The 16353-nt window shown below is 50.1% G+C and overlaps 2 protein-coding genes across 10 annotated transcripts in view; one reads left to right on the top strand and one right to left on the bottom strand.

Annotated features, from left to right (window-relative positions):
* Nucleotides 1-6661, bottom strand: part of G6PD (glucose-6-phosphate dehydrogenase) — a 35343-nt gene extending 28682 nt beyond the window's left edge. For 2 of the 4 annotated variants that reach the window (XM_075584713.1, XM_075584717.1), the window contains exons 1-2: nucleotides 6505-6661; nucleotides 3346-3500 (exon numbers count right to left, since the gene is read on the bottom strand). In XM_075584713.1, coding sequence (XP_075440828.1) covers nucleotides 3346-3500; nucleotides 6505-6526 — 177 coding nt within the window. In that variant the 5' untranslated portion in view covers nucleotides 6527-6661. Of the gene's footprint in view, nucleotides 1-3345; nucleotides 3501-4562; nucleotides 4701-4888; nucleotides 4995-6504 lie in introns of those variants that run through there. The other 2 variants (XM_075584715.1, XM_075584716.1) reach the window with 2 other exon arrangements.
* A 119-nt stretch (nucleotides 6662-6780) lies between these two features.
* On the top strand, nucleotides 6781-16337 carry IKBKG (inhibitor of nuclear factor kappa B kinase regulatory subunit gamma). 6 transcript variants are annotated; one of them, XM_075584707.1, is made up of 15 exons: nucleotides 6781-6934; nucleotides 8704-8914; nucleotides 9715-10013; nucleotides 11340-11450; nucleotides 11629-11736; nucleotides 11822-11883; nucleotides 12285-12338; nucleotides 12432-12555; nucleotides 12840-12958; nucleotides 14351-14491; nucleotides 14709-14805; nucleotides 14924-15073; nucleotides 15165-15271; nucleotides 15364-15425; nucleotides 15506-16337. In XM_075584707.1, exons 2-15 carry the CDS (start codon nucleotides 8734-8736, stop codon nucleotides 15655-15657), a joined length of 1767 nt encoding a protein of 588 aa, XP_075440822.1. In that variant the 5' UTR covers nucleotides 6781-6934; nucleotides 8704-8733; the 3' UTR covers nucleotides 15658-16337. The 6 variants fall into 6 exon arrangements, with proteins under 6 accessions (XP_075440822.1, XP_075440826.1, XP_075440825.1 ...); XM_075584708.1 differs by lacking the exon at nucleotides 6781-6934 and adding an exon at nucleotides 7105-7317; XM_075584709.1 differs by lacking the exon at nucleotides 6781-6934 and adding an exon at nucleotides 8593-8617.
* Nucleotides 16338-16353: the final 16 nt, after the last annotated feature.

Genomic DNA, 16353 nt, shown 5'->3' with positions numbered 1-16353 from the left:
GCAGGGGGAGGCTGTAGAATGGTTTTGTGATTAGCTTAGGATGCTGTGTCTGTAGAGGAAAAGCTAGTATTAGTATTGGATACAATGTGTGAGCAATAATAATACTCATTTGTATATGTTGTGGACAGCATACGCAGTGCTGTACGTAGAGTTTTGCAGGAACTGCCCTGCAGAGCTTACACTCTAAATGTTGGTATCTAAAAGCACAGGGAGATAAAGTGACTTGCCCAAGGTCACAAGGAGACACAACACTGGGATTACCTTGCTTCGAAGGCTGGGAAATTACCCCTGAGCTGCTCCTTTAGAAATATTTGAAAATAGTACTGGATACTGTGTGTGCAGAGGGGGTGCTGGTATTAATAAGGGGTGTTGTGTGTGCGTAGAGGGGGTACTGGTATTAATAAGGGGTGCTGTGTGTGTGCGTAGAGGGGGTGCTGGTATTAATAAGGGGTGCTGTATGCGCAGAGGGGGTGCTGGTATTAATAATGGGTGCTGCGTGTGCAGAAGGGGTGCTGGTATTAATAATGGGTACTCTGGGTCTGCAGAAGGGGTGCTGGTATTAATAATGGGTGCTGTGTGTGCAGAGGGGCTGCTGGTATTAATAAAGGGTGCTGTGTGTGTGCAGAGGAGGTGCTGGTATTAATAATGGGTGCTGCGTGTGCAGAAGGGGTGCTAGTATTAATAATGGGTGCAGATATTAATAAGGGGTTCTGTGTGTGTGCAGAAGGGGTGCTGGTATTAATAATGGGTGCAGATATTAATAAGGGGTGCTGTGTGTGCAGAAGGGGTGCTGGTATTAATAATGTGTGCGGGTATTAGTAAGGAGCTCTGTGTGTGCGCAGGGCGCTGAATCTGCTCCTGCAGGGGAAGTTACACTGCTTCCCATTTCATTGCTTCATTGGGGCTTGGCAAACACTTTGCTTCCCCTCCATCATGTTACACAATATGCACACACAGTGCCACATCGCTGCAGCAAGGCAGGGTGTGTATGTTTGTGTGTGTTACACACTGCTGCAGGTAGTTACGAAAGGCTGTGGTTGTTTCTGCTTCTGCCCAATTTCCATGTAAGTTTGGAATGTTTTGCGAAACCCTCCAGCTTTTGCGGTCATTTGGGTGGTGGGAGAGGGCAGTGAGGGGGAGGGGAGATTAGGGGGGCAGAGTGAGAGAGAGAGGGGACTCAGGGGGGGCAGAGGGAGAGAGGGGGCAGATTGAGAGAAGAGGGGAGAGAGAAGGAGGGATCAAGGGGGCAGAGAGGAGGGGAGACGGGGTGAATTAAATGGGGCAGAGTGAGAGAGGAGGGATGAGGGGGCAGAGTGAGAGAGGGTGTATAGAGGGGGATCAGGGGGGCAGAGTGAGAGGAGGGGAGAGATGGTGGCAGAGGGAGAGAGGAGGGAGGTGGATCCGGGCAATGAGAGAGGTGAATCAGGTGGGAAGAGAGAGAGGGGGGCAGAGTGAGAGAGGAGGGGAGAGAGAGAGGGGCAGAATGAGAGAGGAAGGGAGAGAGGGGGCAGAGTGAGAGGAGGGGGGAGAGTGAGAGGGGGGGGGGAGAGTGAGAAGGGGGCAGAGTGAGAGGGGGGGCAGAGTGAGAGGGGGGGCAGAGTGAGAGAGGAGGGCAGAGGGGGGAGAGTGGGGAGAGAGAGGAGGGCAGAGTGAGAGAGGAGGGGAGAGATGGGGGCAGAGTGAGAGAGGGGGGCAGAGTGAGAGAGAGAGGGGACTCAGGGGGGGCAGAGGGAGAGAGGGGGCAGATTGAGAGAAGAGGGGAGAGAGAAGGAGGGATCAAGGGGGCAGAGAGGAGGGGAGACGGGGTGAATTAAATGGGGCAGAGTGAGAGAGGAGGGATGAGGGGGCAGAGTGAGAGAGGGTGTATAGAGGGGGATCAGGGGGGCAGAGTGAGAGGAGGGGAGAGATGGTGGCAGAGGGAGAGAGGAGGGTGGTGGATCCGGGCAATGAGAGAGGTGAATCAGGGTGGAAGAGAGAGAGGGGGCAGAGTGAGAGAGGAGGGGAGAGAGGGGGGGCAGAATGAGAGAGGAAGGGAGAGAGGGGGCAGAGTGAGAGGAGGGGGGAGAGTGAGAGGGGGGGGGAGAGTGAGAAGGGGGCAGAGTGAGAGGGGGGGCAGAGTGAGAGAGGAGGGCAGAGGGGGGAGAGTGGGGAGAGAGAGGAGGGCAGAGTGAGAGAGGAGGGGAGAGATGGGGGCAGAGTGAGAGAGGGGGGCAGAGTGAGAGAGGGGGGCAGAGTGAGAGGAGGGGAGAGAGGGGGGCAAAGTGAGAGGAGGGGGGGTGGATCTGGGCAGAGTGAGAGAGGAGGGGAGAGGTGGGGGCAGAGTGAGAGAGGGGGGCAGAGTGAGAGGAGGGGAGAGAGGGGGGCAAAGTGAGAGAGGAGGGGGGAGAGTGGGGTGAATCCAGGCAGAGTGAGAGAGGAGGGGAGAGAGGGAAATTGGTTTCCAAAGTAGGAAGAAAGAGAGACATGGTGGGAAAGGAAAAAGGAGAGAAGGCGAGAGGGAGAATGAGAGAGCAAGAAATTCACACACGGGCAGGTGTTAGTGATGTTGGATAACTCTGACAAGTGTTTATCTTCCTGCTGCCGGGTGAATATTCCATGTATCCACTACTCTTCCCGGCAAGAACACGGTCACGGTGGTTCAATCTCAGCTCTCAAGTCGCCAAAAGACCAGGTTTTCAGGATCTTTCTAATTAACACCTAATTAACCAATTAGCTTTGCTCTGACTATCACTAAGACAGTTTTGTTAGATATTTATAGTCCTAAAGACATGGCCTGGTGGTTACTTTTAAATTCAGAGGTTGGATCAGACATCGAAGGCCCAGAAAAAAAAAAAAGAATGTTTTCAACTTGCACGTTATTAACCCACGACACACACACACACACACACACACACACACACACACACACACACACACACACACACACACACACACCTGTCTCTGTACGTTCTTCCTACCTGCCAATTAGATTGTAAGCTCTTTGGAGCAGGGACTCCTTTCCCTAAATGTTACTATAATGTCTGAAGCACTTATTCCCATTATGTGTTATTTGTATTATTTGTTATTTATATGATTGTCACGTGAATTACTGCTGTGAAGCTCTATGTACATTAACAGTGCTATATAAATAATGATATACACACACACACACACACACACAGGACTTGCTTTAAAAAGCACACACGTTTTTATTGCGAAATAGCGACGTTTTGGCCCACCACAATGGCATTTTCTTGAGAAAGATCCCTGCAGAAATGTTGATATTTTCCAATAAAATGTGAGTGTTTTTCACACAAGGTGTGTGTGGGTGTGTAGTTTGCATCACAGCTGCGCACTGTCACTCACCGAGGCGCCAACCACAATAAAGATGTGCGTTTTTCCTTGCTGGAAGTCCTTCTCGCTGAACAGCTCGTCCCGCATCATACTGCACACCTCCGTTCTGCTCAGGTTCACCTGCTCCTGGGCGGCGCTCATCTTGTGAGCAGCAGTCATCTTGTCTGCTGCAAGGGGGCGAGGAAGTGGTTATCACACAGGCATTGGGGGGGGGGGAGGAAGTGGTTATCACACAGGCATTGGGGGGGGGGGAGAGAGGAGGGGGTTATCACACAGGGGTGTGTGTGTGTGTGTGTGTGTGTGTGTGTGTGTGTTAGAAGTATCCTCCTACTTTGTGTTTAAACTAAAGATTGCTTAAAACTTTCTGCAGTGAGGGATCCAGAGAGCTTGGCCAGTTGCTTAACAGGTTTTAAGTTCTTGAAACCAGGCACAGTACTACTACTTTCTGTATGTGCCAAACGGATAAGTAAGGCTTCCATGTACAGAGAGGATTGGAGCGCCTGTGTTGCAGTCTCCTCTAGTACAGACGGGGTTAAAAGTTCAATCTATACTCAGTCGAGCTCCCTATAGAGACGTGCAATGCCTAGATATATGCATGCATACATACATACATACACACCTGACAAAGCATGAGCACTGCACACAGTGGGCAAAGTCATCATGATACAGCAAACCCAAACCGCAACAATAACCCCTTCGCTGTGTAACCCCTTCCCTGCCAGAGCCCTGTAAAGCATCGCTGTGTAACCCCTTCCCTGCCTGTGTCCTGCATAGCCCCGCTGTGTAACCCCTTCCCTGCCAGAGCATCGCTGTGTAACCCCTTCCCTGCCAGAGCATCGCTGTGTAACCCCTTCCCTGCCAGAGTCCTGCAGAGCATCGCTGTGTAACCCCTTCCCTGCCAGAGCGCTGCAGAGCATCACTGTGTAACCCCTTCCCTGCCAGAGCATTGTTTTTAACCCCTTCCCTGCCAGAGCCCCGCTGTGTAACCCCTTCCCTGCCAAATGATCTTCCCTGACATGAATAAGCAGCTTCACATCATATGGAACAGTGGCCTCGCTGTCTGCTCTGTGACATACAGTTTAAGTTAACGCACTGGATTACCCCCCTCCTCCCCCCCCCCCCGAGAGAACAGGCACAGACAAGGAAGTGGCTCACACATGTTCTACTCTTCCGTAATTCATTGTGACACAGGGGACATGTGTCCTGATACCCAACACTTATCCCTGCACCTGGTGACAGGTGTGCCGCTGGGAGAAGGGCTTTTCTGTGCTTGGTTTTGGATCAGCCTGCGAAATCCTCCGAGACTCAACGCCTTCCCCAAACTGTACAGACGTTGGGAAGCATGTACTTCAGGAAGCAGCTCTGCGCTGCAAAACGGGGACGAAATTAGCTGCTTTTGCAAACCCTTTCTTGATGCACAGTGCCGCTTAGTGTTGATTTTTAACCCTTCACTGCCAGGCAGCTTTGCAAAGGGGATAAATGTCTCCTTTTCTGAACTCGGCTGGTCTGTTATTCTCCCCGCTCCCCCTGGTAAAGCTGCTGTGGGGTTACTCACTGGGGGGGTCCTGTGCTGTCTCGCGGGGATCAGGGTGTCCTGGTGCTGTCTGTCTGTCTCCCCTGGATGCTAACGCACCTCTGTGTATGTCTATGATGGGGCGGACCTGAGAGGGAGGCAGGGTATCAGCTGTACAGCCCAGAACTCACTGTCTGCAGGAGTTCTCCACACCCTCTCATTACTCTCCTCCCCAACAAGGCATTCCCATACACTTCTCCACCACCCCACAACTGCCTCTCTCCTCCCCTTCATGTCTCCTCTTTTCTCCTGCCCCTCTCGCCTCCCCCTTCACTACCCAGAGGGGGAAAGGACTAAATGAAATAGATTGCGTGACAGTGTGTGGTGCAAGGCACCGTTCAGTCACAAATCCTTTTCTGTCTGTCACCGTCACCCTATCAATGAAAATGTCCAGTATGTGTCACTGTCACCCCAGAGGAAGGGGCTGAGTATGAGTGGGAAGGGGAACAAAGGCATTTAATGTGTATATTTATATGAAATACATATTTGTAACTATTAAACAACGACCAGATAACCACTTCCCTCCAACCCAAAGTACAGGTTATTTATGCAGAATGAATACATGAATAAATCACTATTATATATATATACACACACACACACACACACACACACACACACACACACACACACACACACACACACACACACACCACAGGAAGAGATCAGTGTATCTTGAAAGCTCGCAAAAATAAAAGCATTTAGTTAGCCACAGAACGGTATCGTCTATTTGTTTATATAATTACACACACTCAAACACTCAACACTAACACACACATATATAATCACACACACACACACAGTAGTTTACAATAACAATCATGCATAGTATTACTAAGATAGGTGTAATATATATACATACACAGATTAATGGGCCACATATACACAATACACAGTATGGTACATGACATATTGCTTATATATTACATAGTAACATAGTGCCTATATATTACATAGTGCCTACATATGACACAGTGCTTATATATTACATAGTGCCTATATACAGTGGTTGACAAATCACCAAAAAAATCTACTCGCCACCTAGTACCAAACGTGTGCTGCTTGGGCCAATATTTACTCGTCCGGGGGTTAAATCCACTCGCCCGGGGCGAGCAAATGTATAGGTTTGTCGAACACTGCCTATATATGACACAGTGCCTATTCATTACATTTTTGCCTATATATTACACATTGCCTATACATTACATATTGCCTATATATGACACAGTGCTTATATATTACATAGTGCCTATATATGACACAGTGCCTATTCATTACATATATTGCCTATACATTACACATTGCCAATATATGACATATTGCCTATATATGACATATTGCCTATACATGACACATTGCCTATACATTACATTATCTATATATTACACAGTGCTTATTCATTACATATATTCCCTATATATTACACAGTGCCTATACATGACATATTGCCTATACATGACACATTGCCTATACATTACATATTGCCTATATATGACACATTGCCTATATATTACACAGTGCCTATACATTATACATTGCCTATATATGACATATTACAGTGGGCGGGCGCAGTGCGAAGCCCCGCCCCTCTCACTCACCCACACTGGCTCTGCTCCCCATTTCTGCCACTCCTGGTACGTCACGCCCCTCCCCCCTCAGCCGGCGCTCCTCCAATCAGAAGGGGCGCAGCTTCCGGGGGGGCGGGGAGGAGAACAGGCTGAGGTCACTAGCAGGAGGGCGAGGAAGCGTATTGGACTCCCCTGCCTCGCGCACATCGTACAGTCCAATCAGAAGAGAGGTGAGCGACTGGCAGCCAATCAGAGACGAGGATGCTGCTAATGCCAGCAATCGGGAGAGGATCAGGCTTTTCACCTCTCACCTTTACGCGCTGCCCCACTTCCGGGCATCTTTTAATTAAGGGACGCCCCACTTCCGGTCTGGATCAGGCAGCCTTTCATGCATCGCCTAAAAAAAATAACGTGATAACGTCATACGCAAAACCCGGAAACCAGGGAAAAACAATTCCAGGTAAGTTGGTCCCCCTTTAATATAGTGTGACAGTGTGACAGTGTGACACACACACACACACACACACACACACACACACACACACACACACACACACACACACACACACACACACACACACACACACACACACACACACACACACACACACACACACACACACACACACACACACACACACACAGTCCCATCACACACACTGTGTACACACTGCATGGGGTCCCATCTCACGTGTCATTCCAGGAAGCTGGGGCCAGGGGGCTACAATCAGAGGATGTGGGGACTCTGACTGTCATTTGGATGGAAGATGTTGATATTTCCCTGGGGTGTCTGTGACACCCTGATACTAGAAACCAGTGACTCTCACACACAGTCACAGGAAGGTGGGGTGTCTGTGATATCTAACCCCTACATGTGTGAGCTCAACACAACAACCTGTCACTACTGAGTGTTTATATATCGATGTAACGTGTGTGTGTGCGCGTGTAGAGAGAGAGAGAGAATTTGTGACTGAACCACACACTGTCACTCAATCCATTTAATTTAGTCCTTCCCTCTCTGGGTATTGTGGGTCTGGGCTTGGTTCTAGTGTGGCTGACAGGTGTGTGTGCGCGCACTCTGCTGCAGCAACAGCTGGAGGTGATCAATTTATAATAATAATAATAATATATATATATATATTTGTCTAAGACATGTGAATGTGCTCACAAGTAATATATATATATATATATATATATATATATATATATATATATATATTAGTGTGTGTGTGTATGTATGTGTGTATTTCAATTTGTATGGAATAGGAGATGACGACAGAAGAAAGGTGTTATATTTATTTGTTACTATATAAATGTTTGTTTTGTGAGGGAGACCCACACCATGCTTTTCACACTTCTTTCTCTGTACCCATCCTCACGGAGCTCTGGGGAGTGTCTGCCGTGTGATACATTTAGTTTATCTGAGGAATTGGCAAATAGTAATTACTGTACGGCACTGTACATTGATCTATATTGGAACTAGTTCCAGTCCTGGGATTAGAAATACATTGACCTGTTCTGCTACATGATTAAAGACTTCCTTTAACTTGATCGCTGCACAGGTGTATTTTTGTAAAAACAAACAGTTTTTCATCAAAAAAACCTCCAATTTGGGGAAAGTTTGTTTAACGTTTTGTGTGGGCTCTTAATGACTGGTTATGGTCTTCTAAAAACAGTTTTATAAGTCAGCCCTGATCTCACCAACTTTGGAATCTATTCTATATTGTGTGGTAGTTCTTTTCCTGTCCTCTGTCAGGCTCTTTCAGGCACACATCTAGCAAACTGATCTTCATTTAAATGGAACAATCCTTCCTTTTTTTTTTTTTTTTTAACAATGCTGGTAAAGTTGTGATATGACTGAGGTGCTTTCAATTTATCAATATGTGTTGCCAATTGGAAAAGCAACATTAAAAGCTTCGGTTCATCATAGTATCTTAGTGCTTATTCCACATCTTGTGAATTGGAAGAAAAAAAAACCCTAGGAAGAGGAAGTCAGCTGAAATAGAGAGCGTATCGGAACAAAAGTGAAAGCAGATTCAGAGAGCGAGTGATTGAGTCAGACTGCAAGAAGGAAGCCGGGCGCTAGTGAAGGTGTCTCTCATTGAGAGAGGCGGTGACGTGCCACATTGTGACCCTTTTTCTTGTGGGTGGGATGCTGGATTTTGTCATTGTTTTATTTGATGTAACATTATTAATGTTTGATTTCTTCTCCTTTCCCTCCCCCTACAGACGTGTGACCCGAGGGCTGGGCTGCAGTGAATGAGCGTGCGAGGGCAGAGCGCGGATATGGTGCAGCCCAATGAGAGCCCCGGGAGTGACTATGCCCTGAGCGGGGGGTGTCCGGGGGACGGCTCCCTGGGGAAATTGGCCACGCTGCCTTCTGAGCTGACCAATCACGAGGGTTTTCAGCGCCTGCTGGTGGAGAACCAGGACCTGAGAGGTGAGGGACATGGAAATTGTGCTATGGGGAGCATTAGAAAATTTATTTAGGGTACAGAAAGTTCCTGGCATCATAAGACATCAATGTTATCACAACACAGTGTAACTAATGTCTGTGAATAATTCTGACATTGGGGATACATCACTCAGTCTGAAATAAAACACTCATATTAAAGTCCCACTCCTTTCGAAAACCCCTCCCTATTGTTACTAAATGTTCCTTGTCACGAGCATCTTCAAGCACTGCAAATCTTGACTCCGTTCCTAAATAAATATGAAATCCATGCTGTTTGACCAACGTTTCAGCCACAAAGGCCTTCCTCAGGATGTATTTGAAAACGAGGGGTAACTCTCCATGTATTACTTCCTGGTAAAACATTTGATAAATATGTGTATTTAATAAACATTTAAAAATGGTATAAAGATTCGGAGTGCTCAAAGATCCTTCTTTTCACCTTGATGAGCGGCTGTTTGTCTTTCCTCCTGAGAGCTCTCGGTAAACCCTCTGTATAGGTTTTTTGTTTGGTGTGTGAGGAATATATCCCACTGTGGAAGTTCCACTGTCACAGAGATGAATGACATCACAGGTTGTGACAGTTTGGCAGCAGAGCGAAGTAGAACACTAAACATGGCAGTGCTGATGGTTAGGACATTGTTGGTATATAACACACAGTTATCACCTATATATGACAATATCCAGATTAAAGTGTTTCCGTATTGGGGTGCAGCGGAGTTTAATAAACCCGCAGTAGCTGGACGTGTCCCCTCGCCAGTCTCCTTCAAACTCTTCCCCTCTGACAGATGCCCTGCAGCAAAGCAACGCGATGCTGCGCCTGAGACACAGCGAGCTGCTGGAGTTTCAGGACAATCAGAGGAAGGAGAGCGAGTTCATCAAACGCAAGTTCGGGGAGGCGCGGAGCCTGGTGCAGATGCTGACAAAAGAGCGCAGCGCCCTGCAGGCTCAGCTCAATGGGGCCAGCAGAAGGCTGTCAGAGACCACTACAAAGGGAGAGAGGCCAGTGGGACACACAGAGACGAGACAGCCAGGGGATGCAACAGTTACCGACCAGAGACCGCCAAAGAAGCCGTTCAGCGAAGAGGTACTGAGGCTAATTACTGTCATCATGGGGACCCTGGGTCAGCGCATGCTGGGTCAGCTCAGGGCCCCCATGTTCTGCGCCTGTTGGTTTAGCTCAGGGGCCCCCATGTTCTGTGTCTGCTGGTTCAGCTCAGGGGCCCCCATGTTCTGTGTCTGCTGGTTCAGCTCAGGGGCCCCCATGTTCTGTGTCTGCTGGTTCAGCTCAGGGCCCCCAAGTTCTGCGCCTGTTGTTTAGCTCAGGGCCCCCATGTTCTGTGTCTGCTGGTTCAGCTCAGGGCCCCCAAGTTCTGCGCCTGTTGTTTAGCTCAGGGCCCCCATGTTCTGTGTCTGCTGGTTCAGTTCTGCGCCTCTTGGTTCAGCTCAGGGCCCCCATGTTCTGCGCCTCTTGGTTTAGCTCAGGGCCCCCATGTTCTGCGCCTGTTGGTTTAGCTCAGGGCCCCCATGTTCTGCGCCTCTTGGTTCAGCTCAGGGCCCCCATGTTCTGTGTCTGCTGGTTCAGCTCAGGGCCCCCAAGTTCTGCGCCTGTTGTTTAGCTCAGGGCCCCCATGTTCTGTGTCTGCTGGTTTAGCTCAGGGCCCCCATGTTCTGCGCCTCTTGGTTCAGCTCAGGGCCCCCATGTTCTGCGCCTCTTGGTTCAGCTCAGGGCCCCCATGTTCTGCGCCTCTTGGTTTAGCTCAGGGCCCCCATGTTCTGTGTCTGCTGGTTCAGCTCAGGGCCCCCATGTTCTGTGTCTGCTGGTTCAGCTCAGGGTCCCCATGTTCTGCGCCTGTTGGTTTAGCTCAGGGCCCCCATGTTCTGCGCCTCTTGGTTTAGCTCAGGGCCCCCATGTTCTGTGTCTGTTGGTTTAGCTCAGGGTCCCCATGTTCTGCGCCTCTTGGTTCAGCTCAGGGCCCCCATGTTCTGCGCCTCTTGGTTCAGCTCAGGGCCCCCATGTTCTGCGCCTGTTGGTTTAGCTCACGGCCCCCATGTTCTGCGCCTGTTGGTTTAGCTCAGGGCCCCCATGTTCTGCGCCTGTTGGTTTAGCTCTGCGCCCCCATGTTCTGCGCCTGTTGGTTTAGCTCAGGGCCCCCATGTTCTGCGCCTGTTGGTTTAGCTCACGGCCCCCATGTTCTGCGCCTGTTGGTTTAGCTCAGGGCCCCCATGTTCTGCGCCTGTTGGTTTAGCTCAGGGCCCCCATGTGCCGCGCCTATTGGTTTAGCTCTGTGTGCTTTCCCCTCTCCCGCACTTACTTGCTCTCTGGCCAGCCAGGCACTCGCATTGCACTCTCTGCTCTGCCTGGATCCTCGGCTTGGCCCCTGCCTGACCGCCCGGCTGTGTCTGTCATTAGGATAACACCAGCCCTGGGAGCTCTTTGTCCTCCTGTGAAACTACTCTGACCCGCAGTTTGTGCGAGACACTCAGACCGCTAGATCACGAGGGGTCAGCCCGAGCCGAGCAGGTGAGACACAGAGAATCTAGACATCTACCGTCATACACATGCATTCATATACAGGGGGAAGAGGCGCGTTGCTGGCAAAGGGGTTACACAGCCCTTTAATTCATCACATGTATCTGTTACACACACACACACACACACTGCAGAGGGTGTTGTACCCTTACACTTTTTTTGTGCACAGGACGATATCAAGGAGGAGTTGCAGCTGCTGAGAGACGCAAACGCCAAGCTGGAGAGAGAGAAGGCGCGCCTCTCTGGTTGGCAGAGTTCAGATGGGGTCAGAATCCGGGTGAGGCAGCGGGTGCTAATTTTAGGTGGTACATCACTCCCTCGTGTCACGCATTTAATGAAATGTCCCATGTCCCATCATACAGGAGGAAGCTGGTGACAAGGAGGCACGTACAGAGACAGAAACCCCCATCTCCTCGCAGGACAGGTGAGTTCCAGGTCAGAGAGAGCTGTCCCCAGCTGAGTTCCAGGCCAGAGAGAGCTGGGGACAGGTGAGTTCCAGGCCAGAGAGAGCTGGGGACAGGTGAGTTTCAGGGCAGAGAGAGCTGGGGACAGGTGAGTTCCAGGGCAGAGAGAGCTGGGGACAGGTGAGTTCCAGGGCACAGAGAGCTGGGGACAGGTGAGTTCCAGGGCACAGAGAGCTGGGGACAGGTGAGTTCCAGGGCAGAGAGAGCTGGGGACAGGTGAGTTCCAGGGCAGAGACCCGGGGACAGGTGAGTTTTAGGCCAGAGAGACCTGGGGACAGGTGAGTTCCAGGCCAGAGAGAGCTGGAGGTCATAGCTGTGTGCTTAAAGTAAAAAGTCAGAGCTGCTCTCTTCTGTATTTCAGGAGGGTGAGAACAGAGCAGGAATTACAGAGGAAGCTGCAGGAGGCAGAAGGCCGGTGAGTATCTTTAGAGGCTCCCAGGAGCGGTGCAGGGACCGCAGTCATCATCATCATCATCATCATCCCCACCTCCTCCTCTCTCCCACTCAGGAATACTCGGCTCCAGCATCAGCTGACAGAACTTCAGGGGGTTGTTTCAGAGCTGAGACGCCAGGAGGCTGAGAAAGGGGCAGAGGCGCACAGACAACTGCAGGCACTGCAGCAACAGCTGGAGGTGATCCGCACACGCACACGCACACGCACATACTTTGACTCTTAATTATTCATTGTTTGTCTAATTCATACATCATTTTGTTTCAAGAGACATAGAATTGGTTAATATAAACCCTATTGAATATATAAGGAAAGATTTGGTTTTGATTCACGGAGGCTATCATGGAAAAACTGGCATTTCCGTCATTGCGGTTCACAAGCGTTTTTTCACCGCTGTATACACAGACGCATGGCCGAAACCCTGCGGCAATAGTCCGGCGCTGTAACATTGTCTCTCACCTGCAGCAACTGGCGGAGGAGAAGGTGTCTGTGAAAGCGCAGGTGACTTCCTTGCTGGGGGAGCTGAACGAGAGCCAGCTGAGTCTGGAGAGCTGTATGCAGGAGAAGAAAAAGCTGGAAGAGAGGTGAGAGCGGGCGCAGGAGAGGACACGGGCTGTGATCCTTGTGTTCCTGTGCAGGACCTGAACCCCTCTCGGGGCACACTGCAGGGTGAATCCACATAGTGACGAGTTATTTAAACCGGCCAATCCCTTCTCTCCCTTAAAATTCATTAGACGTGAGGTATATTACACCGGCACCCATCTGTAACGATCCAGTGATTCCAGAACATTTCTGTAGCGATCCAGTGATTCCAGAACATGTCGGTAGCGATCCAGTGATTCCAGAACATGTCTGTAGTTGCAGTCTGGGGACATTTTTATAAAAGTGTTGCACGGTGAGAAATGAAAAGGGCCGATGCCTTAGGCAGGGGTCTCAAACTCCGTCCTCAAGTGCCACAAACAAAGTGCCAGTTCAATATCTTTGGGGCCCCTGATTGGGGAAGTGTTCCTCAGTCAAGGTTTTTTCTCCCCCCCCCCCCTTTATCACCCCCTGTCCTTATCAGAGAACCGATAAAGATAAGGGGGGGGGGGGCTGGCTGTATAAGCTCTTACTGATCACACAAAAGGAAGAGGAAATCAATCCCTTCCCAAGTCCGACTTTAACAAATATATGAAATACTTTGGTGTCAGAATTAGGTAAAAGAAAGGCACAAAAATCCCCAGCTGTGACCCCCTTAAACGTCACTGGAATTAGGTCACTTTGGTCCTAGGAAGGGTTGCCCCTTGAAATGCCGCCAGTATCTGCAGCTTGAAACGTAACTTTTAAAATGGGAAATGGAAACATTACATTTGAAATGAAAAAATAAAACGGTCGGGTTATTTCCCACTTGGAATAAAAGGAATAAGGTGCCACCTGTATTTAATACGATCGGGATGTAGGAAAGCAAAGAGAGAGTGAGGGAGGGAGGAGGCAGGAAACCTCTCTTCCTATTTCATTCAGAGGGGAGGAGTGTGAGTGAGACCCGGTGTCATTCCCAGTATCCTGCCCTGTGTCTGTGAGCGTGTGTGAGTGTGACCTGGTGTCACTCACAGCAGCCTGCCCTGTGTCTGTGAGCGTGTGTGTGACCCGGTGTCACTCCCAGCAGCAGTGAGAGTGTGCGTATGACCTTGTGTCTCTCTTGTGAGCAGCAGCGTGAGAGTGAGTGAGAGTGTGCGTATGACCCGGTGTCTCTCTTGTGAGCAGCAGCGTGAGAGTGAGTGTGTGTGTGAGACCCGGTGTCTCTCTCCCTGCAGCCAGTGTGAGTGACCTTGTGTCTCTCCACAGCCTGCACTGATTGTGAATGACCTGGTGTGTGTCTCCCTCCGCAGCCTGCAGTTTGTGTGTGTGTGTGTGTGTGTGTGTGTGTCACCAAGCACTGTGTGTGACCTCAGTGTGTCTCTGCCTGCAGTGTGTGATCCGGTGTCTCTTTCCCGCAGCCTGCAATGTGTCTGTGAGCAGCAGAGGGAGTGGGACGCTCAGGTAAAGAAGCACATGGTGCAGTTGGATCAGCACCGGATGCAGGTCCAGAACCTGGAAACTGCCCTGAAAAGAGAGCGACAGAACGCCTGCGAGGAGATGTAAGCAGGAACGTAACGTTCCCACTGTCCTTCATTGTAGCCTCATTAAACTCTTCCCTGCTAGAGATCTCTTGCTGGCGCCTCTGACAGGAAAGGGGTTAAAATACAGATTTCATGTGTTTATATGCACTCCGGAAGCTGGGGAGGGTGACCGCTGTGACAAGCGTTTGGATGGTTGTGGGACACCTATTGATACCACTTCCCTTATGACCCCCAGGAGGAAGCTGGCCCAGCTGCAGGCCGCGTATCACCAGCTCTTTCAAGAATATGACACCCACATCAAGAGCAGCCTGCAGCAGGAGAGAAACAGCAAGGTGGGACGGGGGGGTACCTGGGGAGGGGTAACATGCAGTGTGCTGGGTACGAGTGTGGGCATACACGTGCCAAGCCTGCAGAGATATAGGGTGTTACATGCAGTGTACTTGTGCGCAGGGAGCGGACCTACAGGTGCAGGAGTTGAAGCAGCAGCTGCAGGAGGCAGAAGAAGCGCTGGTGGCCAAGCAGGAGCTTATAGACAAGCTGAAGGAGGCGGCAGAGCAGTATCGAGCTCAGCTCGACACCATCCTGGTACTGAAAGCCCAGGTAAGACACGCCCACAGCGCTGACGCTGGGGACTGCCGGTTCATATGAATAGGGCAGCCTTGTATAAGCAGATCCTGTGTCCTCTCTGCAGGCAGACATATACCGTACAGACTTCCTAGCAGAGCGAGAGGCGCGGGAGAAGCTGAACGGAGAGAAAGTGCGTCTGCAGGAACAGCTGGACGAGCTGCAGCGAGAAAGGTTGATGAATCAGTGTGAAGGGGCCGGGGGGGGGGGGTCTGTCACTGTGTGTGTTGTATTTGTGTGACACTTCTGTACCACTTGTGTTCCAGGGGGATGATCGAGGAGATGAGAAACAGACACTCGGATAATATACGTCCCAGCCTGTTACCCGGTAAGTGACGCCGTGCTCGGAGCATCGAATCCCCGTTCCCATTGTAATCCCTCCTAAACACACTGCACTTCTCGCCTTAGGTGCCTATGCCGGGCCGCTGTCTTACAGTAATCCACCTGCCAGTTCTTTCCATGCTTTGGCAGAACTTCAAGAGTTCAGCTGCCCCAAGTGTCGGTACCGAGCTCCGGACATGGACACGCTGCAGATACACGTCATGGATTGTATTCAGTAATGCGTGATCACACTATGGACTGGGATAGGGGCCCGGTGACTTCCATACAGTGCTGGACATTAGACAAGCTGCCGATTGAAACATTAGGGAGGGGATATGCTTGTTGCCTACACAGCTATCCATCTTCTGCTTATTAATCTGACTCTCCCGCCCTGGAACGGAGGACAAGATCCACTATACAAAGCTTTCTTTTGGAAACTGAAATGTGTTTAATGTACGTGTCGGTGAAATCCTGGTGGGAGGGGAGACTGGCAGTGTGTAACTGTCCACGGAATTCAGATTGTAAGGAAAGTGTAATTGTTACTGTGACAGTGACGGGATGAAACACTGCAGGCCTCGGTGGGGGTGATGCTTTGTTAGGGGTGCTCAACTCCAGTCCCCAAGCTCCCTCTCAACAGATCAGGTTGTCAAGATATATATTTTCAGTACAGGTGGTGCAGTGGAAGATTGACCCACCGGTGCTGAAGCAGGGATATCCTGACCTGTTGGGAGGGGGCTTGAGTCCCCCTGTTTAAGTCTCCCACAATGATTGCTGCTCTGTACTTCACTTACATAGTTACATAGTATGAGGGATTTTTGCTAATGTAAGATTATTGTACAAACAATCTCCCCACCCTTGAAAATTAATCTGTGCCTTTCTGTAAAAATAAATCTGCAATTATGTTGTCTGAGTAAAAAAAGATCCAATCCTTCAGG

The sequence above is a fragment of the Ascaphus truei genome, unplaced genomic scaffold (assembly GCF_040206685.1).
Source record: "Ascaphus truei isolate aAscTru1 unplaced genomic scaffold, aAscTru1.hap1 HAP1_SCAFFOLD_718, whole genome shotgun sequence".
NCBI lineage: Eukaryota > Metazoa > Chordata > Amphibia > Anura > Ascaphidae > Ascaphus > Ascaphus truei.
This window is presented reverse-complemented; position numbering and strand designations above follow the sequence as displayed.